General features: G+C 44.2%; 1 protein-coding gene across 8 annotated transcripts in view; it reads left to right on the top strand.

The window, feature by feature from the left end:
* Positions 1-24,774, top strand: part of LOC146695369 (transcription factor COE3) — a 67,666-nt gene that overhangs the window by 30,316 nt on the left and 12,576 nt on the right. For 2 of the 8 annotated variants that reach the window (XM_085477471.1, XM_085477478.1), the window contains exons 7-10: positions 9,508-9,589; positions 11,573-11,714; positions 16,462-16,592; positions 16,737-16,863. In XM_085477471.1, the coding sequence (XP_085333597.1) occupies positions 9,508-9,589; positions 11,573-11,714; positions 16,462-16,592; positions 16,737-16,863 (482 nt within the window). Of the gene's footprint in view, positions 1-9,507; positions 9,590-11,572; positions 11,715-16,458; positions 16,593-16,736; positions 16,864-24,774 lie in introns of all 8 variants that reach the window. The other 6 variants (XM_085477470.1, XM_085477475.1, XM_085477473.1 and 3 more) reach the window with 3 other exon arrangements.

The following is a 24,774-nucleotide window of genomic DNA, read 5'->3' as shown; positions in this document are numbered from 1 at the left end:
GTAAAACAACCTTATTTATTCACTGAGACGCAAAACCCCCAATTTGCTCTTTGTTTTTATTTCCTAGAGCGGGCAGTGAAGTGCAAACAGCTTACTGGGAAGCTGTTTACTACTGTATATGACAAAGAGTGCGTGTGCATGTGTGTGCGCGCGAGCGTGTGTGTGTGTTAGTTTACGGGGAAGGGGGTGGCTCTTCCAACTCCACAGGCAAGGTCTTGTGTTGTAATGTAAGCGTAATAATTATCAAACAGCATCGGGGGCTCTGGGTATGGGCTTTAGCAGGGGGAGAGCATGTTTGATATGTAGAATCAGCTCATAGTGCATCCATAGAGGGTGACTAAATCGCACGGTTCATGGATCACATTAGTATTGCTCTGCATCCACCCTCGCACTATAGGTGATTTCCATTTAGACACACATTTCCACATGAAGATAAATATGACTTGAATCGTAATTTCCCTGAAGTAAATATAATACAAATACAACATAATACAGTGTCAGGCCAGGCAGGCTAATAGATTACTAGCGTGTTTTCCATTTGTATGGTAAGTGGTGAACCTAGGTGGTGGTCTGGCGAGTAACAAATTGAATGTTTAATCCATCTCAGTGCAGATTGAGGGTATCAGAAAGATCGGTAGTCGTGCGAGTTCTCTCGTGACTGCTAGTATATTAGATATTTTTACTCTTTAGGGGTTTTAGGAATGTTGCTGGATTAACAAAAGGTGTAAAGTGGTAGATAAATTCAATTTCTTATCTTTTCTGAAGTCATCTGTTATTTTTCAAACGGGTATTTGGATTTGACATGCAGTCTTGCAGTCACTCACTGGTGTAATCTCTGATGTTGGATTGCAATAACACTAGCTCTGTTTGAGTTAAATACTTATACGCTTTTTTATGACTTTCAATTACAGAATTTAATATTGCACTTTATGTGGAGCATTGAATTATTAACTGAAACCTCTCTTACCACTTGACACTCACTATTCAGGCTTCTTCCTTATATGCTATCGAGATCTTTGCGGGGAAACCGTGACAAATATGTGAAAGATACACGCCCTTAATGTTACCAAACATTCTCTGAGTACATATTTAATTCTTTAATAAATGTTTGCTCTGGCATTTTGGAGAAGCTAGATTAGCGTCGACTGCACGGCGTCTCATATAAGTGTGACAAATTGATATTTTTATATAGCTTAATCTGTTTACTATGATGTTTATGCGAGGAATTATTACAAACTAATTAAAGAAATCACTTTGATATAATTAGTCAGATTTCAGGAAGCTCATTAGTAGTAATTTGCATGAAAAATAAGCCCTGTAGTGGTGCTTAGACCCAGCTATCCGATCTGTGTTTTATCTGGTTACACATCAACCCCCATTGTTTGTTGTTTGAGGCTGTCTGAAGTGGCCCACAATATTTTCAGTCATTGCCCTGAGAAGCGGTGGGGTATCTTTCAACAAATTCCTCCCCTAAAGCAAGTCAACCTGTATGTGGAAGCAGACACACGCCTCTGTGTACATAAGGCAGGAGGAGTGAGCGGCAAAACACTGTCTATTTATCTGTCAGGTTCCTGACAAAGAACTGAGCTGACAAGTATGGGTTTCCCTCAGCAGAGCAGGGGGGCTTTATTCACCGTACTTACATGCCCAGTCTATGCCCAGAGACTCATGTTATTTGCAAATCACACTCTTTGAAAATTCACAAACGGGGCGAGACATGCCACGCTATGAGTTTGTCAGCTGCCTTCACAACAGCTAGCTATATCGCTAACAGTGTGCGTTTCGGTAAGGAAGCAGCTTTCTCTTAGCATTTGCCTCGCTGTCACTTTTTCCAACACATGCGTTCCTTGTGTCTTCATGCTTGGGGTCTCTCCTCCCTCAGAGGGTTGCCATCTTCCCTTTGGACTGACAAAACGCCCACGCTGAAATATGAAAAAAAAAAAAGAGAGGGAGGAAAAAGGAAAAGAGATTCCTGGAATTACATCATTTTCTGCTGAAGCAGTTTCTCCACAAACCTGTGTGCAGATTTCCTCACATTTAAAGGATGATTAAGAAAAAAAAGTTGCCTTAATTTTTTCTTCCTCCTTTAAAAGATACCTGGCCTATCTTAGGCTTTGGGGTTGAAAATGCTGATACAAAAACAGGACCTGTTTATTCTTTATACCCTTTTCCCACCATCGGCGAAATCCTTCCCTAAACATCCGGACAGAGAAGCACTTGTGTGGCGCTGATGTCACAGACCTACCTGGCCTCCCTCTCACAAAAGCTAAGGTATCATTAGCTAGGCCCACACAATGGCCATTCAACCAAGCCACTGTGGTCCTCAGGACTCTGGAACAATGTTATTTTTTGTCTCAGAATTATAAGGACAGAGTTTTGCAGGAAACCTGACAGACAAAACCTTTTAGAGGTAAATGCTCCAGGCGGCTTTTGGGTTTAATCTTTTCCCATTAGCATTTTACCCCCCCCCCCCCCCCCCACACTCACACACACACACATACACACACACACACACACACACACACACACACACACACACATACACACCACCACCACCACCTCCACCCCCTCTATGCTCACACACAAAGACCATATTTACAGGGTCAAAAGTAAAGGCTCTGGGTCTCTGGAGACTGCTTTTTCTGTAGATCTTTCCTATATATTTGCAACACTTTTTAGAATTTATTTAGCTAATGGATTTTACTCGGGCTCCTGGGTAGCTCACTAAAATCTTAAATGTGTATTTGTTTGTGGTGAATTGTTTTTTTCTTTTCCATAACAGAATAAGAACACGGATAAATGAATATAACACACCCCTTAACTAAATATCGTGCCAAATTTTACACATGCGCACGAGAATATTAAAAATTATTAAGCCATAAAAGCGGGGGTTTATATAATAGAATTGTTTTTTGTCAACAATGCAACAGCTATGCCATGGGTTCATATGTGCTACCTTTGTGTGTGTGTGTGTTTGGTCTCATGTGTGCGCGTGTGCACATTCACTTACGCTCGTGTGTGCACGTGTGAGTGTGTATGTGTGTGTGACTCCATGTGTGTGATTCATTCCAGGGCAGTTTTAGTCCTTATAAAATATTCATTTTGGTTGTGCAGGGCCCTGTAATTGCCATCTCTCACCCTGAATTATTTATACCTCGCACAGACTGACAAAGCTTTGCCATACGGCCCCAGATGAATCAGAAAGCAGCCATCTCTGCTGCCAACAGCACTGGGCTTTCACACAAATATGGCAGCCACGTCTCTCTGCCTGGCCTCTCTTAATTTGACATTTTCTTTTTCCCCCTGTCTTTGTCCTAGGTGCACAGAAAGGTTACCTGTTAGCTTTAAGCACCGACCCGCTCTCTGTCTTTCTATCTTTATACCCCCCACCACCTACATGACAGTCCACAGTGGGTGTTTTTTTTTAAACTCTTCTGAGAATGCGTTAATGTGGTGCCGATGTCGCAGCCTCATGTTTCATGATGGCTTACCAGTTTTGACAGCCACTTTAGATGTATGTATTATACATTAGTAATAATACAATGCCGAAATACACTTGCATACATTTGAGCATGCATGGGCAGACAGCAAAACCACTGACTCACTGACCTATATGTTACACACAAACAAACGCTCATATACATACGCATGCAAATTAGCCCCTGCTGGCCTGCTGGGTCCAGCAAGGCTTTCTGTAAATGGTCAAAGCCCCCCTGCCGGCCTTGCCTGTACAGATGTGTTCCTCTCCGTCTTGCCTGGGTCTGATCACTCCAAGGTGCCACAGGAGAGAGACGGCGGCGGTGTATGGCTCTCATTGTAAACCCGCTCTGGGGCCTTCCAGAACCCCACGTCCAACACCCTAAATACTACTATTCACCCTGGCCAGTTACTCCAACATATGCTTATCTTCCATCTCACTAGTGCAGGGAGGTGCTGACTGGTATTTCCTCAAGGCCTCAAGCTCCAACGCTGACCAGTAATCAAAGCACCATATTTCTCCTCCTGCAGAAAAATAACCTGGAGATACCTCTATGCCGTCCAGCTGGTGAGCAGAGTAAATATTCCTCAGGGCTGTATTGTGGATGTACGTGATTATTTTTGTAATGTCAGCCACCTCATGAGGAACACTCAGACTGTCACGGTCATTATCAGTAATCATCATCACATTTCTGTGGTGCTTATGATTAAGTAAAATCTAGGAGTTCCAGTTTGGATGTAGATGATGCCGGCACTATAGCAGCAACCAGTGTTTTATTCGTTTTTACAACAGGGCCGTGCAAGACAAAACAACGCAGAATTATTTATGTTTTGTGTCTTATTATATTGTGTTCAAAGTCCTAGTAGAGAAAAAGCTGTATTCAGAGTAAAACAAAGAACAGCGTGCAACAGTACACAGCCTCAGCAGTATCTTGATGTGAGGGGATGGGAGAGGCAGAGAGAAAGCTTGGGGCTAAACATGCAGTATGTGGCGGGCTGGAGCTAAAAGCTGCATAAAGCACACAGCCTTAGTCCACTGTTAGCAAGTGATGGATAGTTAGCAGGAGCTTCGAGTCTTCGTCTAATCTGTTACAGTAAACCTGTGCCAAAGCCTGAAGGGAATCAGTGGGGGCTGGCTAGGAGTGGGTTTGACGTGAAACCATTTGTGAAGACGAGCGATTCTCTTAAGTAAGAAACTAACAGTGTCCAGTGAGGGAGAGGGATAGTTAGAGAGCGAGAGAGACAGGAGGTGAGGAGAATGAGTGAGAGTGCGAGAGAGGGAGAGAAGGAGGAAGAGATACAATAATGAGTCCTGTAGCCATGGAGTAAATGAAGAGGGATTGACAGAGTGAGGGATCCTCAAGTGAAATAATGTCAATGCCACTCTGCCCATTAGAGAGAAAGGGGGATGGTGGAGGAGAGGGTAAAGAGGGATGAATGGAGGGACACAGCTACATCTTACGGTGCAGAGGAAGCACATAAATTATTTGTGACACCCTCACAACACACATACCACCAACAAAAATATGAAATATGAAACAACAAAATGAACTGACAATAGCAGCAGGAAAAAATAAAGAAATGAAAACAAAAAAGGCCTTGGAAATACCCAATAAATTCTTTGAGACACGTTGTTGGGATATTTGATGCCGAACAATAATAATCACAGTGACATCTGCCTTGCTGCTCTCGGAGGAGACGGGCAGAGCCCATGAGTGGAAGGGGTTAATCTTCCAAACCCAATAAGGTTGGATAGTGAGGCACTTGTTCCCCGATAAAGAAGTGATAGGATCTGTGGGTCTGGTCCCTTGGCGCTTGTACAGGGGTAGAGCAAATATTGTTAATGTGCTGTGGTTTACTTCAGCTAAGGCGAGAAAAACAGCTCTGCTTGACGAGAGAAGACAGTGGCAAACATGAATACGACGGGAATGGCCACGGAGCTCAGTTCACCCTCCCAGGGACTTAACTGGCACATATATCCAAGCCCACTCAGTTGCATAAATAAGTGTTCGGGAAGATTAAGATCTATAAGTGTCTCTATTTCTCGTTTTACCTGCTCCGCCTTGTCACAACAGGGATCTGAATGCAGTTCAGTGAAGTGCCTAATAACTGGAGCAGTAGGTAGGGAAGGCAGGAGGCTTGACATTAAGACCCTGGCGTTTTGGAAATCCGATACGCTATTGACCCGTGTACTACTATCTCAGCGTAGAGATCTGGTGTCAGCAGATTGTAGTCTGGTGTTGGGAACCGTTTTCTTACAGGGCTCCTGTAACAGGGGCCCATTGAGTCTGGGAGGCAGCTGGGGCCTGATGGGCTGGAGCTGGGTGGTGATCGATACTCACCGCCCTGCAACGGATGACCTCACTGTCATGGCTGCCGGCTGTGGACACTGCATGCTAGTCATTAGTGCCGGGGCACCAATCAGGAGCTTAGAGTTGTCAATACCTGACTCTTACAGAAACCATGGCCATCTGTCAGTGTATTGTGTAGCAGCCTAAGTAAATATGGGCAAGCTCTTTTGAACAATAAGAACAAGGTGTACTATTAGAGAACGGAAAATATATCCTCATGTAAGCAACTAAAGAAACTGGTGGGTGAAAACACGTTTTAAAAAAAGCTGACTTTTTTTTGTAAGTCATAAAAAAATCCGAAAAAGAAATGGATGAAAAAAATGTGAATGAAATTGACAGGACAGCGAGCCTCCACTGTCGATAGAGCCTTCTTAATAATATAACATTATCCTTATTTGCCCTCTTCACTCAAATCAAAGGAATGGACATTTATGCATGAGTGACATCAACCCGGCAATTAAGTTGGTCATTTAAACGAGAGAGGGCCTTCCTCACCTCGCCTGTTTGTTTTTTTCCCCCCTCTCCCTCTCTTCTTTTTTTCCTATTCCTCTTCTGTTTGATGATGGGAGAGGGTGAGCTAGAATTAGGGCGATGGGTCTTCCTTTGAGTGTCAGCCTAAAATGATCAGAGTAAAGATAAGAGGGTCTAGCAGCCCTCAAATCAGTCAAAGTGCCAAAGTCGGCCTTTTTCTCCTCAATTACCGGGTCTGTGAAGCCAGGGAGTGGAAGGCGCAGAGCCTGCTGCATTACTAAAGAGACAATCTATTTCCCCTTTGACCAGAGGGAGAGAAATCATTATGGCATGATTAGTAGCTTCAGCAGTGGGCGAGCATGGAGGTACTACAGGAGAATCGTATTAATTGCCTTAGACCAAGGCATGAGCAGGATTGTTTTAATGTTGATTTGTGGACCTGTATGACTAGCTGTCGGAGATAAAAGCTGATGTCAGGTCTTAGTTATACTGGCAGACTTCGGGCATGCAGACAGAGAGGGTTGATGTCAGAATGAGCTTCTGTGGCTACACTGAAAGTCTTTCTCTATATGCCTGTCAATGTCTTCCTCTTTGTCTTCCTTCACACTTCGTAGTTTTCCTCTACGCCTCCCTCTTTCCTTCCCTCTACTCCTCTCTTTCTCTCAGATGGACTACACCCCAGCCCACCCCACCCCTTCCCATACACCCTTTCTCTCTCTCGCTCTCCTCCAACTGATAGCTGCCTTGGCCGATTATTTCATCCAGTGCGGTCCACTGAGAGCCTCCTCTCCCGGCTTTGGAAGAGCTTTAATTAGCCATGTTAATATCCCCTTCATTGGCCTTAATATCACTCAACACCTTCCTCCATCTCAGCGGCCACCAGGGTCCCCCTGTCCTGTCAGAACAGCTGATTATTGAGAAGGATAGCTTTAATCAAACCTAATTGCAGTTCATTCTTTCTCTCTATCCCCCTTTGCCCTCCATTGCCAACATCTAATGGCAGCGACGACTTGATATCCCATTAAAAAACAATTAAACAACCTCCTTTTGTCTCTGTGCGTGCCAAAACACCAGCACAAACTTCTGTAGATATTTAAGAAGTAAAAGAGAGAGAGAGGGGCCTTGTCTTAATTGCTCTCCTTTTCACCAAGGACCAATTTGCACTGTGCTCATGGAGAATCTTAACCAACTCAAATGTAATGGATGCTATAGCGCTGCCACTGCTGTGGACTATGAAAATTAAGCTTATCTTTTTAGGAGAGAAATTGTGCTTAATTGCCTTCATAACAGTAAACATAAAGGAGCTACTTTATGATAGCGTGGGCACTCAATTTCTTGTGTTTATTGTTTCTTAACTTTTGGTTTTGCTGTAGTGGGAACAGTATGTAAAAGCATTAAAGTATCCCAGAAAAGAGACAAGACTAACTCTGAAAGTAATGTGTTTCTTTTATGAAGTCAATGCATTGCTTGGGAAATATATTCTATCTCTTGCTTTGACATAAATTGTTTACCAACCGGTGATGGATGTACGTGCGCATGCCTGCACGCACATATGCATGTAGATGTGTGCACACGCGCACACAAATACGCACCACCCGCCTTGCCCAATCTATATGAGAGGCGACAGACAAATAAAAGTCGTATTTCAGGTCTGCTTTCCGCAGATGTCTGCTGCTCTACATTATGGCTCTTTGGGGAAATAAAAACAGGGTCAGGGAATTAGAGTACATAATGGTCATTTTGATGATCAGCCAACAGATGCAACCCGAAAACACAGTGAACACAATCAAGCGAAATGCACTAATGACAAGTCAGGTTTTTTATGGCCTCACCACACACCGACAGGCAATCAGCATTCTGGCATGGGTTAAAACGTCTTTTATTGATGTCCAAGCCAAAGCTTCTTGGATGTGGAGTGAAAATATTTTCTCACCTCTCCTCTCCCTCCTGGGCCCTCCGCGAAGCACAAGGTATAGGAGTCTATCGAAGAACGCTTCTAAATGACCAGTGCATGTGTTAATGTGGCCGGGGTTAGAAGGGTCATTTCAGACTCTGATTTATGGCTTGGCCAGGATCCCACTGGGCGAACGAGAAGTCTTAAGTGTTGTGAAAGCGTCCTCGCAGGCCACACAAGCCACTGTATTTAGCTGAATGAAATGTCCGTGCAATCTATGGTGCAATCTATGGTAATCCAATGAGCCGCTGCAATTCTGTGAGTCAAGTTAGTATTACAATGAAAACCGCAGTATTGCATATAGTAATGCTAGTGCAATGTGATGAAAAATAAATATCACAGCACTGTATTTATAAAGAATCGGAGAAAGCAAAGGCGCAATCAGTCATGATTCTGTGGGGAGAATTTGCAAAAACAACAAGTCGATTTCATTGTTTATTCTGTGTGGTTGTGTGGGATTTTACACAATGGGCTACATCTGAGATAATTTCTCTTATTGGTCTTGTTTTTAGTTTTCCTCTCTTTAACTATTTGATGTCTGTAAAGCCTCATCTGATATAGAACTCTCAGTACGAGGGCTTATCAATAAATTCAGCAAGACCTGAGAAGGCGGCTTACAAACTAAGCAAGCCCAGATCTCACTCAGACGTGACATTTGTTCAGAGACGATTAGCCAGGTTGTAATTTGTGGCATAATTGCCTCACCCACCCACAAGAACATGGGTGTGTGTATGTGTGTCTGTCTGTGCGCGTGTGTGTGTGTGTGTGTGGCATACGGTGGTCCCAGGAGTGTCCGCCTAATTGCCTGACAGGACTATAAGTTTTGTGGCGCGCTCTCACCTTGTTAGGTCCTTTATCCCTGATGCTCTTCAAACAAGACCTGGTCACAGGTGGGCCTCATTTGCTTCCCTATTGAACAGGAGAACTTTAATTGCACAGGGGGTGTCCTGGGATTAAAGCGGTGGGTGGAATATCAAGTGACTTCCTATATGTTAGTGGCAGATGGGAGTTGGGAAAGACCCGTGAACTCAGGTGAGAGGATGAGATCACAAACAGCTCTAGATTTTGAAAGAATAATAAAGAGTGCGACTTCTCAAACCGAGATACCGTGATGCTCACACGGTGAATGAATGAATGTGGAAAATGGGTGTGCTTGAGAAATCCTGTTGAAATATTCTGTCACCTCGCCAGCTAAAATTCCAGCTTCAAAAGTATAATTAATATTTTTGCTTTTTCTTTTCTGCTCTCTCACAGATTCTTCCTAAAGTTCTTTCTCAAGTGCAATCAGAACTGTCTGAAGAATGCAGGGAATCCACGAGACATGCGCAGATTCCAGGTGACTGAAATCTATTTCACACATATGCTCTATTTCTGTCCCTGTCTTTCACTGTCTCGCTCTCTTTTTGCAGACACGCACGCTCTCACACACACAGGTGTGCAAATGCACAGCCACAGCTGCTCCACTATACTAAGTCACACTGACACAGATTCACATATGAATACATTTTTATTATTGGCACTGAAGGAGGCAAAAACCAGGCAAAGAGAGAGAGAGAGGGATTTTGTGTCCTGTGTGCTCTTGGACAGAATATTTATTAGGGAATACCATCTGACACAAATAAGGATATAGGATTTAAGAGTGCCATCAATTGTGTCCCTGACAGCTTTCTGAGCCTCTGCACAGAGGGGAGGACGATCCAACCAAATGTAACAACAGTGTTAACTCACGAACTGTCTGGCAGCGGAAACGCATACCTTCTTGCACACGCATATCTGCAAGCACGCCCACAGGCAGACACACACACATAGACATATAGATAGATGGGATACACGCTAGGAACCCTTGCATATATGTTTATCCACATATGCATGTACTTTATGTCAAAACCATGCTTTTAAAAAAAATAAGAAAACATTATTGTAAGCTAACAAAATACTGCCAGTTAAAATACATTTTACCGTCTCTTAACTCAGTCTTATCTAAAGTGTCAAATAGTTAAGCCTTCAAATGATTGACTCCCTGTTGTTCCATTTGTCTACCTATCCTACTCAGCAGCCCACATCACCACAAGCAGCCCACTAGGTCAAGGTGAGACAGTGAGAGTTTAGTGTGATTTGTCCTATCAGGGTAACGACAGCCTACAGGAGGGCGGCCGTCACTGGCAGCACTGTTTTGTGATAGACACATAAGCCAGCATCCTCCAGGAGGAAGCCCAGATATGAAACAGACAAGACAGGGTGTCCCCTCCTGATGTCACTACCATCAGACCTCCCCTGCCTCTTCAAATCTTCCCTCAGGCTGAATGTGGACTGATGCGTGACAGCCACCTCTCACTCCTATATGTCAAAAGGAATGCAAGAACTTTTTGCATCACTCTTTTTGTGTAACTATATTATTTTCCCAAAACAGAAGATGTTTTTACTTTTTATTATCATCGATTGCCTTTATTCCAGCAGTTAGTATGTCATTTGCCCTAAATAGATTTCCCAGATGTGCCACCGTAGGTGTTTCTCTGGCTAAAGTTGTGTATTCTGCATGCCTTCCACTCTTCTTATTACCCCAAAACCAGCTGGAGGCCAGAAAGGGCCCAATCCATCATCCTCAGCTTGGCCCAGCTCTGAACCTGCTCACAAGAATGGAGCTCTTTCACTTCCCCTTCTCTCCCCTCCTCTCCCTATACCCCCACCTACCCCAAACCAACCAAAAAAAGCACCCCCCTAAATTCCACTGCTACACCGAGGTCACTTACCGGCGAAGCAAACCTGAGAGGGGCTCTCTGTTTCCGGCTCAGAAACACTTTGGCCATTCACATGTGGCTCACTGTTTGGAATGTGGTAGCCAAAAAAACAACAACAAAAATAAGCATTATGAAATATGGAGTATGGCTTGGAATTTGATCCTAGTAAAATGTTTGCTGAGAGATGGGATAGAGCACTGTTCAGTTGCTAATGACTCCAGTAATATTTTAAAAGGGAGGCCTTCCATCCTCAAAGAGATGGACAAGCTGATCAATAATACCGAGCTTCGCCTATGATGACAGTTGGTAGAGTGGGTAAACGGAAATGGTATTTTAGTGATTGAAATGTCAATTAGCTGTACACAAATGCACGACAGTAAAAAGAAAAAAGGAAATGGCAGGGAGGGGAGGTTGATGTAATGTGATCTGTCCAAAGAGGACAACCAATTCATGAGCTTTAGCACCTGGACACAACAAACTATTCATACATCCCTCAGAATGTCCCTAAACCTTTACCAAAATGTACTATTATCACCTTCAAACTTGCTCAATGACATGTTTTGCTTTAATTCCTCTCGCAGGTTGTCGTATCGACGACCGTCAATGTGGACGGCCATGTCTTGGCTGTCTCTGACAACATGTTTGTACACAACAATTCCAAGCATGGGCGAAGGGCTCGCAGACTCGACCCTTCAGAAGGTACGCCTCCTTATCTGGAGAATGGTAGGCACATTTTTACATCTTATAATTTGCTACGCTCCTTTTTCTCATAGTTTCTTTCAGACATCCTCCCATTTTTTTCCTCCCAGATCACACACCTAGTTGCTTCTAGTTGCTTAGAAGCTTTCGTTCCTCCATCACTTTCATTTTTTTTCACTTTTTAAGTTGCTTTTGGCCTCACTCATACCTGCTGTTATGTCTTGATTGGAAGCAACATGCATTAGTCAGTGTTTATCATTTCAGTATCGCCAGCGAAGATGATAATACTCGGACTAATTCACTCTTTTAAAATGTTATACTACTTCCAGTCTCCTTACGCACCTACATTTGTCTTAAAAGCCAATGTGAAACATGATCAAATTGCTGAAGAATTTGGCTGTGAGGTCAATTTCCTGCCACTGGGTTCTGCAGTTTTAGCTGTGAGAGAACTGAAACAGGGGGAGGAAGGAGAAAGACAGAAAAGAGGGGGGAGGTAAGGGGGGTTGCTTGTGTGTGTGTGTGTGTGTGTGTGTGTGTGTGTGTGTGTGTGTGTGTGTGTGTGTGTGTGAAACAGAGAGAAAGAGAGAGGAGGAGAGAAGGGGTGTGGGGGGTGGCCTATGAGAAAAACAGAACTTACTGTTTTTCTTCCAACTGATTCCATATGATAGACTGATTGCCTTCTCAGCCAAAAGAGAGAAAAGTAGGACCACCAAACCATGGGAAATCCAAAAAGTAAAATGCACTAAACATAACCTTCTGACCCTTGTGGCCTCCGCTTGCAGATGGGAGCACACACAGCTGAAAGACTGCAAGGAAAAAAAGAAAAGAAAGAAAAGTTAACTGACTTAGCCCAATTGTGCAAATTGCTTATTTTCAGATTTCAAGGGCCAATTATGGCTGGGCAAACAGTTTATATACACCACTGACTAAAACAAGCTTCTCTACACATTAATGGGCATTAATGGTTCTATCACCAAAAGCAAATGTAATGTTTAATACAACAACGACTAATACAAAAAAAAAGAAAAAAAAAAAGACCAGACAATTAATATATCTCAGTGCTCTCCAGTCCTAGTGGGGGAAAAGCTAATCTATTTGTTTTTGTCTTTATTAATGACTCCTCTACTGGAGAACAAAATCAAATAATTAAAGTCCTGCCCGGAGCACCAAAGTCATTATGTTCCCTGACGTTCTGTTTGTGTGTTTCACGTTTATGACACGATAGGTGTGGATCGCCTAGCAACCAGTTTCTTAATGAGGAGAGCAATTAAAGAGGTTGAGCCCTCGCCTCCATGTTCCCCCGCTCCCATGGGACCCCCTGCGTTGTGTGTGTGTGTGCGTGTGTGCACGCTCGTGTTCTTTACAGGTTACCCTAACCCATCCTTTTTTATTCTACCCTTCACCACACTCTTCAAAGCAGCAGAGTGACGCCCCGTAAAGCAAGAAAAGAAGCCATTGTCAACCGCCCAGTTGAACATGTCTTTGTCTAATAACTTTAATACACCTTCCCTCTGCTTAACTGTGTGTGCTCACACAAGTTGAGATTTGTTTTTTCTCTTTTTTCCCCCCTCCCTCCCTCTTAGGCTCGGCTCCATAACAAACTAATTTAACATGCATCAACTGCGATTGCTCACTTTGTTTGCGTCACCTTTAACAAACAGAAATGTGACACATGAAAAAAGGAGAGCCGGTCATAAAATGTAATTCCAGCCATGTCCTCCACACTGCTTTGACAACTAGCAGGCAGACAGCATGCTTTAAATTAGTAACACATTCTTCCTTGGGAGTTCACTGGGCGAGAAGCCTTAGATATGTGACTGGCTGACTGACTGTGTGGCTGAAACACAGAGGCATCCTTCCTCTCGGCTCACACCGCACTTGCACGACTGCCTCGCATTGATCAAGAAGTGCTGCCCCCTGTTGGCACAGAGGGGCCACAGCCTGTGGATGACAGACTGAATCTCGCCATGTGACATTTTTGTTCACTTGTGTGTACTGTCACACAACAAGCATATTATGCATTCAGACATGGATGTTCTTTGTGGCTGCCTGTCACTCAAACATGTATAGATTCAGGCTCAAAGGTGCATAAACATGCTCACAAATAGCTGAGTCTTTCACACAGAACACCCCCCCCCCCACACACACACACAGACACACACGAACAACCAGCACTGACACACACAGAATTTCTCTCTCTCTCTCTCTTTCTCACTTACTCAGACACACTCGCGCACACACACGTTCCTTAGCTCAGTTCCACCATTATAGAGCCCCAGACAATATAGGAGACTCAGCATAGAGCCTGCAGCGCCTGCCTCATTTGCATGCCAAGTGGCTGTAATGCTGTTAGGGTTTATGCAATAAAGACAAGTGAATCCAGACTGCTGGGCCTAAGAGGAAGAAAGAGAAGGAGAAAAGAAGGGGGGAAAAAGGAGAGGAGGAAAGGAGAAAGAGAAGGAGAGAGTATGAGAGAGAGAGGCTGAGAGTGAGCGAGAGAGAAAGAGAGAGAGAGAGAGTCAAAGGGAACAGATGGCCCAGGGAGAGGTAAAAGGTATAATCCCATCAGCTGCACTATCAACCGACCATCTGGACATCCCACAGCACAATTACAACACATTTCAGCAGGCAGAACAAAGGACGGCTTCACGGGGCCACATCAGACCTGTTTGAGTGTCACAATACTAGAGCTAGGACCTCCTCCGCTCAGATCTTGGATCCGTTTTGACGTCCTCCGCGGCTAACCCTAACCAGAAACGACAAAGATTAGAGCAGATCCCAGATCAGCACCCCGCGATCAATTCACAGCGAAGGCGATCTTGGAAAAAAAAAAGTCAAGCAAACAAACAAAAATGGACAAGGGTAACGTTTTAGCAAACAGAGAGAGAGAGACAAAAGAGCCCCCAAAACAAGCCATGACATATGAATTCAAATTCAGTGAATTTCCTCAGCTGTAGCCCAAAGTTTGCAAAAGACTTAGTGGTGCAACACTCAGAGCGGCAGGGCGGCTCTTTGCATCCTCATCCGTCCACTCCTCATGATGCCTATCATCTGCTGAGGGGGCATTGTGCGTGTCTGTCATCAGATCGCCTGCGCTGACTGTGTAATCCACTTCGCCACGGTCCCCATTCAGCACATGCTTCCCTCTCTGTCTGTGCATTGAGACATATGCAAATTTTTAGGCAGAAGGGTGGACGGCTTAGGGCCTCAGTCGCTGCCTCACCATGGGTCCTTCTGCGTGTGGGAGGGGGCACTGGGATTTCCGAGGTAGTGCGTCTGCGTGTGTGTGGTTTTGTGTGCGTGCGTGCGTGCGTGATTGTGTGTGCGTGTCGCAGGTTCCAGGCTGCAGCTGCCCCCCAACAGTCACCGTCACCATCAGGCCCTCTTCTTGCCTCCTCCTCCTTCCTGCCCCCCTCGCTCTCTCATCCCCAAAGTCAATTTGTTTACAGTAATTTTGAAGGGTGAATTATTTGCTGTAATCGTCCGCACTGATGAAGGTCAGGCCCTTAGAGGGGGCCCAGCATGCCCATAGAGGGTTGGTCCTCTTTCAGACGCTCTGCTTCGCAATTAAGGAAAGCAAATGTCACTCCTCCAGGCCTCACAAATGAAAATCTGTACGAGGTGATTAGCATGAAGTCAACAGCGCCTGTTAAAGTCAGATTCCCTGTAGTACCAATGTGTGTGTGTGCACTTTATGGGCACGGAGAGAGAGCAAACATGACCTGAACAGACCCAACAGCAAGGCAAACAAAGGGAGATGTCTTGTCTGAGGTGATCCATACAACAATGGCTGACTGTGATTTACTTACTGGATGGAAAGGATAATAGAGGTTTAGAAGTGAGCTTGTAAAGGGGAGAGAAAAAAAAGGAACTTGCAAAATAGTTGCTCGTATTTTGAGGAAAAGGGAAAACATGCACAATTCATAGTGTGTTAAAAGATATTGATGGAAATAGATTAAATTTGATATTGCTATTTTATGGCTAGCTGTCATGCTATTTCTGTTGTAAACACAGTGTTGTGCTGAGCACCATATTAAGGTAATGCATCAAATGACAGTGAATGTGAGGCACCAGATCACTCAAATTAGATTATAATAACAACCCAGACTGTTGATGAATGGCAGAGCTACGTAGCAGAAGTCATGCCAGATGAAAAGCATTGTAATAAACAATATGAAATGGATTGAATCGATCACAAAAAGAGAGAAAAAAAAAACACAATCTGAATAATTCATGAGTGCATTTCACGTTATGAAACCTGAAACTACGCTCACCGCCTGCACTGTACTGCACATGAAGAACAAAGGTAATGAAATAACATGAACCAGCAAAGCTTTAGCTTGTCATTTCCACTTTAACAGCCTGTATTCTTGACTCATTTAAGATGTGTTCAACTTTGAAATTTTACTGTACATGCGGGTGCATGCTTAATCAATTCTGATAGCTACATTTGCCCTGACACATAATTTGCTCCATCAAATCATTTTCCTGGTGAGCCTGGCGTTTAGCCTTTGTGAAGTGGACCATTTGAAGGGTCTGCTTAACTACATCTCTCCAGCGCACTGATAAATGATTTTGATTCTCGTGCCTTAAAGGACAAATCCATCATTTTTTTTCCAGGGGCAATTTCCATGATATGTCTTTTGTGAGAGAGATATGGAGGGCTCAACGTAGAGGTGGCGCAGTAATGTGTCTGAGTGGAAGGAGACGTGAGGCCTAGTGCTGAAGCTTAGGTGCTGAATTTGCTCTTCTCTTTGTCTTGGATAAGCAGCCACCCCATGCATCAAGGCTATCAGTCCCAGTGAGGGATGGACCACTGGAGGTGCCACTGTCATCCTCATAGGGGACAACTTCTTCGATGGCCTACAAGTTGTGTTCGGCACCATGCTTGTATGGAGTGAGGTACGATGTAGAATTTCACATTTTATACTCAATTGAAACCCATCCACAATATTAGAATAATAATTATTAAGACAAACTTTCTAGCAAGTAATGACCGCTTATACCCCTTTTTTCTTTTGCTTTTTTTAAATCTCTGTGATCCAGCTCATAACTCCCCACGCCATCCGCGTCCAGACTCCACCTCGGCACATTCCCGGTGTTGTGGAAGTAACGCTGTCCTACAAGTCCAAGCAGTTCTGCAAAGGCGCCCCTGGAAGATTCGTCTATACCGGTGAGTCAAAACTTCCTCCACCCTGCTCTCCCTTTTTCTACAGGCTTATTCATGTACCCCCGCTTTTCCCCCTTCCTTCTGGATGGAGCCCCCAGCCTTAAGTCCAGGCACTAATAATGAACTAACCGTCCGACTTGCTGAATGTTGAATGTGTGAGATTTGCACTGCTCGTGAAAAGCTGTTGTGGAGGGGGGCGACTACAAGTGCAACTCGATCCCTCTCTGACCTGCCACCATACAAGGTCGTTGCCAAGCTCTGTTAGAATCAAGCTGTCAGGAAAGTTATTTCTGCCAGTTCTCTTTATCTGTTATTTAGTGAGACAGATAATGCTTTCTGCTAATGAGCCAATTTTTTATAAGCCAAAATGTGATTTCTTTTTTTTTCTTACAATAAATCAGATTAGAAAAGCCATATCTACTGTAGGTTAAGTGCACACATATATCTGGTTATTCTCATGTATGCTGAACATGAATTCATAGGAGAGAATTAACGGCAAAGAGGGAGAGATATGTACGTGAGAGAGAAGGGGAGTGTGTGTGTCACACTCTAAGTAAAGGATCTGATTATCTTGGCTAACAGAAGGAAGTGGTGGTCTTATCTGTCATCATTGGTGAGGAGACAGAGGTTCTGGGGGTCAGAGCCTGTCTGACCTGGAAGCCTCTGACTGTTCCAACTCTGATGGGCAGAATGAAATGGGGGTGCGTCAAGGCACTCACACTTCCCCCTGCACTCCCAAGCCTCCAAGCACAACCCTGGCCTTGCTACGCTCAAGGCCAGGGTTGTGCAGCCCCCCCCCCAACTCCCTCACCCAAAATCCCCATCCAGACCCCTCCATCCTGGGGCAGCTGTTTCTCATCAAGTCCCCCCTCCCACTTCTAAAATCTCCAGCACCACCACCTCCACCACCACCCCCAACCACCCGTCCCCTTCTCCTCCAACCATGCAGTCTGGCCCAGCTCTCCTGCATTTAACCTCCCTAGCAGGAGCAGAGCAGAGGCCAACAAGGCACTGGGATAATGAAAGTGTATGTGTGTATTTGTATGAGAGTGAGTGAGGGGGAAATGTGTGTGTATGTGTGTACATGTGTTACTGTGCAGCCCTGAGAAGGTGTATAAGTTAAGACATTAATGGCTTCTATAGCACCCTAGTGAAAGTGCCAGGTCCCTTAAGAACAGACCCCATTAGTCACAGAGGCTAAGCGGATTGGGATGATTACCATCAGGTTTTACTGGGGAAACGTGTCCCCTTCTCCCTATCTTTGTTGTTTTTTTTCCCACCATTCTTCTTTTCTGTCTTCCCTGGGTTCCTACTCACTTCCAGTTAGTATAAAGATACAATTACCCCTCGAGGCAACGGTGGTACAATTGATTAGTGTGGTGAATTAAAAGAGAAAGTCACCAATAGACAGGTCTGGCTCCTCTGCTCTGCTATTCCCTATGTGGCTTACCCTGATTGTACAGGGGTTGACGCTTGAGAGAACGAAACCGTTATAAGAGCAGAATGCATAACGCTAGAAAAAGATATCACTGCTTCCACACGTACAGTAGGTAAAAGGATGTTAGCTACATCTCTCGGACATTAAAATGACAATTGGCTGATGCATTGAGTGTAAGAGAGCAGATATTGTATTTAAGAATGAAACTCATTTCCAGCTATAGCTTTTCTTTCTGTTTCTGACTCTTGAGCAAATGGCACTTCATTTGCAAATAGATTTGGAGTTATAATAGCACATTACATGGGCTGAAAAGGGCATGTAGTGACACAGTGCTGTCTAAAAGGCACAGAAAGGCACGGTGTCATATTGGAGAGCACCGTGTGCATATCAAAGGTCTAGTTATCAAAGCATATGGCTTCAAGCATGACTTGAGAGCACGGCTTGAGAGGAGTGCCTTTTTAGACTTTTTTTTTATGTTGACTCTTCTTGCACCACCACCCTAATTGTGGAAATTTAACTCGCTCAATTTAAGAAATTATCACAAATTACCAAGAGTCAACACAGAGGAGACTGCAGTCAATTCGAACAGCAGAGGGACATGTCCTCACTCGGGTTAGCACCCTGGAACGGCTCCAAAACTCACAATCCATTCTCAGAAAGAGAGCACGGTGTAGTATATGTCAAATAATCCTGTTGGCATCGACTCTTGAATGTTTAAAACACTAATGAGACAAACAGACATACTATATAAAACTTGAGAAGCCTGCAGTTTACCGACTGCTTTAAATAGCTTATATCCGTTCTTTAAGTGGCACATTTTTAAAGGAATGACTTGTTGCCTATTTTGATGTTTTACAGTCTATACCTTTTACCTTCTAAAAAGCTTGTCGTCCCTTGGAGCTTGCTGATTTGTCCTCTGTCTAATCCATATATTGGTTATCTATTGGTCAGGACAGGACTGGTAGAACCAGCTGTCAGCAAGGTTGTAGAAAATCAAAAGGAGAAAGTCCTGGCTGTATCTGAGTCAATACTGTATTATACTTTTCACTTTATTAAACCCTAAAACCTGTACGTGCGGGCCAGATTAAATATTTCTAAACCAAAAGGTCTCAATTTTCTGGCCTCATTTGCAGCATTTTCACCTTTTTATTGCATACTTACATAAGTGTATGAAAGAGTAAATCATAAATAAAAACTTGAGTGTACAATTCATCCAATTTAAGCTCCTAATTGCATCAGAGCTTTTGGTTTTCTATCTTGGCCAAGTTTCCACGAGTGCTCCCCTCCAGGGGCAACGATGCGGGCTCTTGGTAATATGGTTCTGCAAGCAGTCCTAACACACTCAGCCACTATTTATCCTAATCAGTGACATCCACATAACCAGGATTGCTTAAAATGAACCCCTTCCGCGCCCCAGAAAACGCACATTTACCGGGACCCCATTTGTCATGGGTAAATTGAGGGTCAGTAAACTTCGCCTGTATCCTCCAGTGGGGATCCAGGACATGCATCATAACGTTAGGAGAGAATGATTGGCGAAGGCGAGCTGTCACACATTTGTCAGGGGGAAGGGAACATTATTTGCTAATTTCCCAAGCTGGGCACTGACAGGGTGCTTCGTCTTCAGACCTTTGGTGACCAGCATGGCTTCGCAGCTATTAGTACAAGTCAAGTGTTTTTTCTTTTTCTTTTTTCTCCCTTCACTGTAAAGCGGCAGTAATAAGAGCCATTCGTTCGACCTCACAAGACTGCAGCACACACTGGGTGAAGGATTTTTGGATGAAGCGGATGCCCCCATACAGTGTTCTGTTCTTGCCAGGCCTTAGTTGTGGCCAGACAGCCTTGAGGGCTGATGGATCACAAACTTTCCTCGTCAAGGTGACGCTATCGACTCCACTGCACCAAAATCTGACAAAATGGGTATGAGGCAGTCATTCATCAACATAAGGACAAAGGGGTCATGTGTGCTTCACTCAATACTGGTGGAGCTCAAGAAATGTCAACCTTGTAAGGGATGGAAAAGGGAGATGTTGATAGTGCAGAAGTAAGGGTTCTTTGTAAATACACTTCCACTAAAGCTTCCTGCTTTATGAAAGTCAAACTATTTAATGCCAGTCTCCAACATGTATGCACCCACACTGAGCTGACAACCTCTATGCACAAATCAGAGATATAAATAGTGAAGTCCACTTCTCAAATCCAAAATTAAACCCACTTAATGTTCTGCTCTTAGAAAGAGGAACACAGTGTTACAGCGGTGGACCCTAAAAAAAAGGGAAAAATTAAACAAACAAATGCAGACGTCTTTATCAAAGCACATCAGATAGGGTCCTGTGCTGACCAGCTCGTGAATTGTCCCTATCCTTGCGTCTCCTCTCCGCCCTGCCGTCACTTTGAAGTTCCAGACTTAGAAGCTGATCAGATGAGGCGCTTCCTTTTCATTTCCTGTCCTGATGGGTTGGGTTTGGTACTCGGTTGGTTGCTGGTCAGCGACGGGGTGTGGCCTACAGCAAAGATATGCTATAATCAAAGGCATTCAAGGAGGTATGTAAACAGATCTGCTTTTGAGGAGCTCTTTGAAACACACACGCCAAATGACTTCATATTTCCGCACCCTTTAAAGCCACTCCGCACAACATTTGTGATATTTCTAAAAAAGGCTGATTTAAAGGAGGAAAAAGAAAATCCCCCTGCAGTATGAACTGCTACAATGAGAAAAGATGACATAGGCATTTATAAATGTCACTGCCACAGTCACGTGGGTTGTAACCAGTTGGCACAACAGTTTTAGCATGTGTCAAAGCATGTTATCCACTAGCCATATCCCCATACCTACCTGTCTCATTACAACTCTGGTATTTAGCACCAGCTCCACGGGAGTGGAGCAGACACTCATTGCCAAGTTAGATGGGCCTGGTTTGAAGGCCTTGTGAGCTTGTGTGGAGCACGACAAGGTTCCACGGAGGAAGGTCCTTGTGTCCAATTAGAGGGCTGACGTGACACGTGCTCGCACTCCCCCACTGTCAGGCAGCTTGTCAGGTAGGCTTTGAGAAGCACACTGTGGCATTATTCCACAGCGTGTTATCAGCAAGTGACCTGTGAAATCCAGCTCCAGGAAATTGATTGAAATAAGCACTTGCAGTTGAGCATGTATTTTCCCCCATTACATCTCTCTGTGAAATGCATTGTGGTTATCTTTCATGAGAAAAATTAAAGCATAGGTGCGTGCTTTTTTTCCTCCCAGTAAGGATGGTATTCATTGATTTAATTTTAATTGGACCCACTTTTTGTCCCACAGTATCGTTAGAGGTCTGTTTTGTAATAGCTCTTAAAATGGATTGTCCTCACGAAGTCACAGCATCAGTCCTCTGCCACGGGAAAGATAGACACAGGAGGCAGGGAGGGGGGCTCTTGATAGACGAGGATCTTTCCCTCCTCCTCTTTTTTTCTCTACCTCCTCTTCTTGCCCCATTTTCAGTATGATCTGCACCCAACGGGCTTTAAAAGAACTCCAGCCTCCCGCCCCCTCCTCTGCCGCATTTTGATTGAAATTCATCGGCAAGTTTATTGAGAAATGAATGAGGGAGGCAGCACGGTATTGACTTTGAGAGGAAAACACAACTCATCTTGAATGAGGGGGAAAATGCGGCCGTAATTTAGCCGTCATCGATCTGTGCCCCGTCCATGTATTGATCTTCATTTTACAATATTAATTTGCGCTTGCAATCAGCTGTGAAGGGAACCCATTTGATTTCTGTTGGCCGGTAATGTGTGAAAGTCCGCTGACGTCCTCAGAGAAGTGGCACAAGTACTTTAGATGTCATCTAAGAGGATTGAACAGGTGTCTTCGGCCCTTTCTAATAATACCACCGATATGAAGGGAGTCTGGAATTATGGATGGGCAATCTGTAACATTGCTCCCTTTTAAGCGTGTTAATTACATTTTATCTGTTGCAGGAGCAATATCTGCTGGAGACTGTAACTGTCTGGGTTTTTTTCATCTGTATTGGCTCAAAGTTCATGAAATTTCAATGAACATTGATCTGTCTCCATTGATTTATCTTAACTGCAGATCTTTGAAATTTTAATTTCCTGTTCATCTTGAGACTGCTGGAGATGGAATCACTGAGTGATAACTGGCTGCAGTGGATGGAGATGATATGGTCAGTGTTAACACAGATGAGGTTTGCTTTGCGTGGGTTTGCTGTGAAAATTTCAATTTGCCTTGGTTTGGTGTTGGTTGATTTTTTTTTTTAAGATGGTCTGCATGCGTATTTTCTGCTCTCAACACTGGAACACATTTATACTGAGGAGCAGCAGCATGACTTCTGAATATCACGCCTTCCTTGTACGCACAGGAGTCCGTTTTAATTCCTTAACGCAACGCTGTGAAGATATACGCTCGTCCTACGTCCGCAGCTGTTGAATATTGACGAGAAGAGGTCGTTATGTGTGTTGATGCTGTTGTGAACTGCATCCATCTAACAGACTGCAGGTGCCTAGAAGGCTTCAGTTAGACTGTTTGACAAGTCACAAATGCAATAACACTTGAATGAACTTCTGCCTGTGCTGTTTATCTGTCTCCCCCTTTCCAACTCCCACTCCACCTCTAATTTGTGTTAAGGGGAAAGAAAAAAATAACTGCTCAATGGTGTAGGAGGAGTGGAGATAAGCTCGAAGCAGTTAAGTATAATTAGCGAAAGTAATAGCTGGCAAATGGCAACAAGGCTAGGTTTTTATCTCCTGGAAAGATAGAGTTATCGTAATAAGCTGTAATGGCTGGCAGGAATGCTAGTACACTGTGCGAGCTTCCATTCAGGCTCATAGACTTAACAAGGAACAATTTCCTTTAAATTTACTGCTTTGCTCAAACATTTCCCTATGTTTTTACCTCGATACTGTAAGCCAATACAAGTGTTCAATCCGCTTTCATATGGACTGTGGGCACACTGTGCTGTATCGCCATGTAAGCACTTCTGGCTGCCAGAGACGGCCATGTTACAGTGTTCTTGTAGAGCGGTTACTCATGTCCTATTTCTAGAGAACATGGAGAAGGAGCAGCGGACCACACTCAGATGCCATGTACACGCCATCCACTCTACATTTTAAGTAAAGTGGCTCGACTGAGGCGGCTAAAGGAGCTCTCAGAGAAAATGTGTTAGTGGCATGAAAGGGTGGCAGATTAAGGCATCAGATCAAAATAAGATTGGGAATTGCACATTCCAGGCAGAGGAATCTCACTGAAGGCCTGCCATGCATGCCCATGCGCATGCGTGATATTCAAAATTGGAAATGATATGGTCACAGCTGCACACCGAGTCATGCATTCCATTTCTTCATATTCTGAAACATGATCATTCACTCTCTGGAGAGAGAAAATTACTGAAATATTCATAAAAATGTTCTTCCAAACCTTCGTGAAGGGGAAGCACACTCTTTATCACGTCTGTTCTTTCGTCACTTACCATGCTAATTTTGCTCACATATGGCAATAAATCCTTTTGTTATCAGCTGTTTAACTTGAAACGTATTCGCCGTCGCTTTGTTGTCTCATTATATTTGTAAAATTTGTATCACGACAGAAATTAAACCCCGGGCCATCGCTGTGTATATAAGACAGGCAGGGAAAGAGAAAAAAAGAGATATAATTGAACAAAACACGTAACCTGTCTAAATCTGAGCCGAAAATGAGAGAAAATGAAAATTCTATTAGTCTCTAATGTTCCCTCTGCCACCTCCCAACATCCCCCCCGCATGTGCTCTTCATCTCTCCTGCAAAGTATTCAAATGCAAGCCCTGCCTTACCTCCCCGTGTCTCTTTTTCTCTAATTATCCATGAGGTCAGTAAGCAAAATGGGGAAGAAGCCAGGAGATCAATACAAATTATCCCTGAGCAAACCAGTGCTGACAGTTTGAATTGCAGCATATGTTTACCCAAAATCAGGCAATTTATCTTAATATCAGGCGAGTAATGCAGCAGGGGTGAGAGGTCACACAATCTCTCCACCTCATAATTACCCGCCTCTAAAACAGGAAAGTGGTATTGATTGGCCGCGGGCCGGGAAGCGGGCGTGACTGGAACGTGCCAGCGACCCCCCCCCCCCACCCCGTATCATACCTCCTCCAGTCCCCCGCCGCCCCCCCCCCTCGGCTAGACTCCCCACCCAATTCAGGATTTATGGGATGTGTGTGGAGGGTTTCATGTTTCCTTGCAGCGATTGAGAAGCCTTACAAGGAGGGGTAAGGAGGAGGTTAGGGGGAGGGGGGCATGCTTTGTCCACACCCTCATCCCACCTCTCTCTCCATATTGTACTGGAAGGAGCAAACAAATTCTGGCATGCATCGAGTCATGCCGGGGCATCACAGAGCTGCTCTTTAGAAGAGAGTAAAGTTTACGACAGAGTGTGAAGTTGGAACATAATGATGTGTCAAGGATTAAAAAAGACATGAGGTGAAGAGGTGGGGCTGCTGTCAAT

Source organism: Copadichromis virginalis, linkage group LG13 (genome assembly GCF_057382275.1).
Source record: "Copadichromis virginalis isolate Kocher_CV1m ecotype Utaka linkage group LG13, C_Virginalis_male_GT1.1, whole genome shotgun sequence".
Classification (NCBI taxonomy): Eukaryota; Metazoa; Chordata; class Actinopteri; order Cichliformes; family Cichlidae; genus Copadichromis; species Copadichromis virginalis.
The sequence above is the reverse complement of the archived record's forward strand: the minus strand, read 5'-3'. Positions and strand labels throughout refer to the sequence as shown.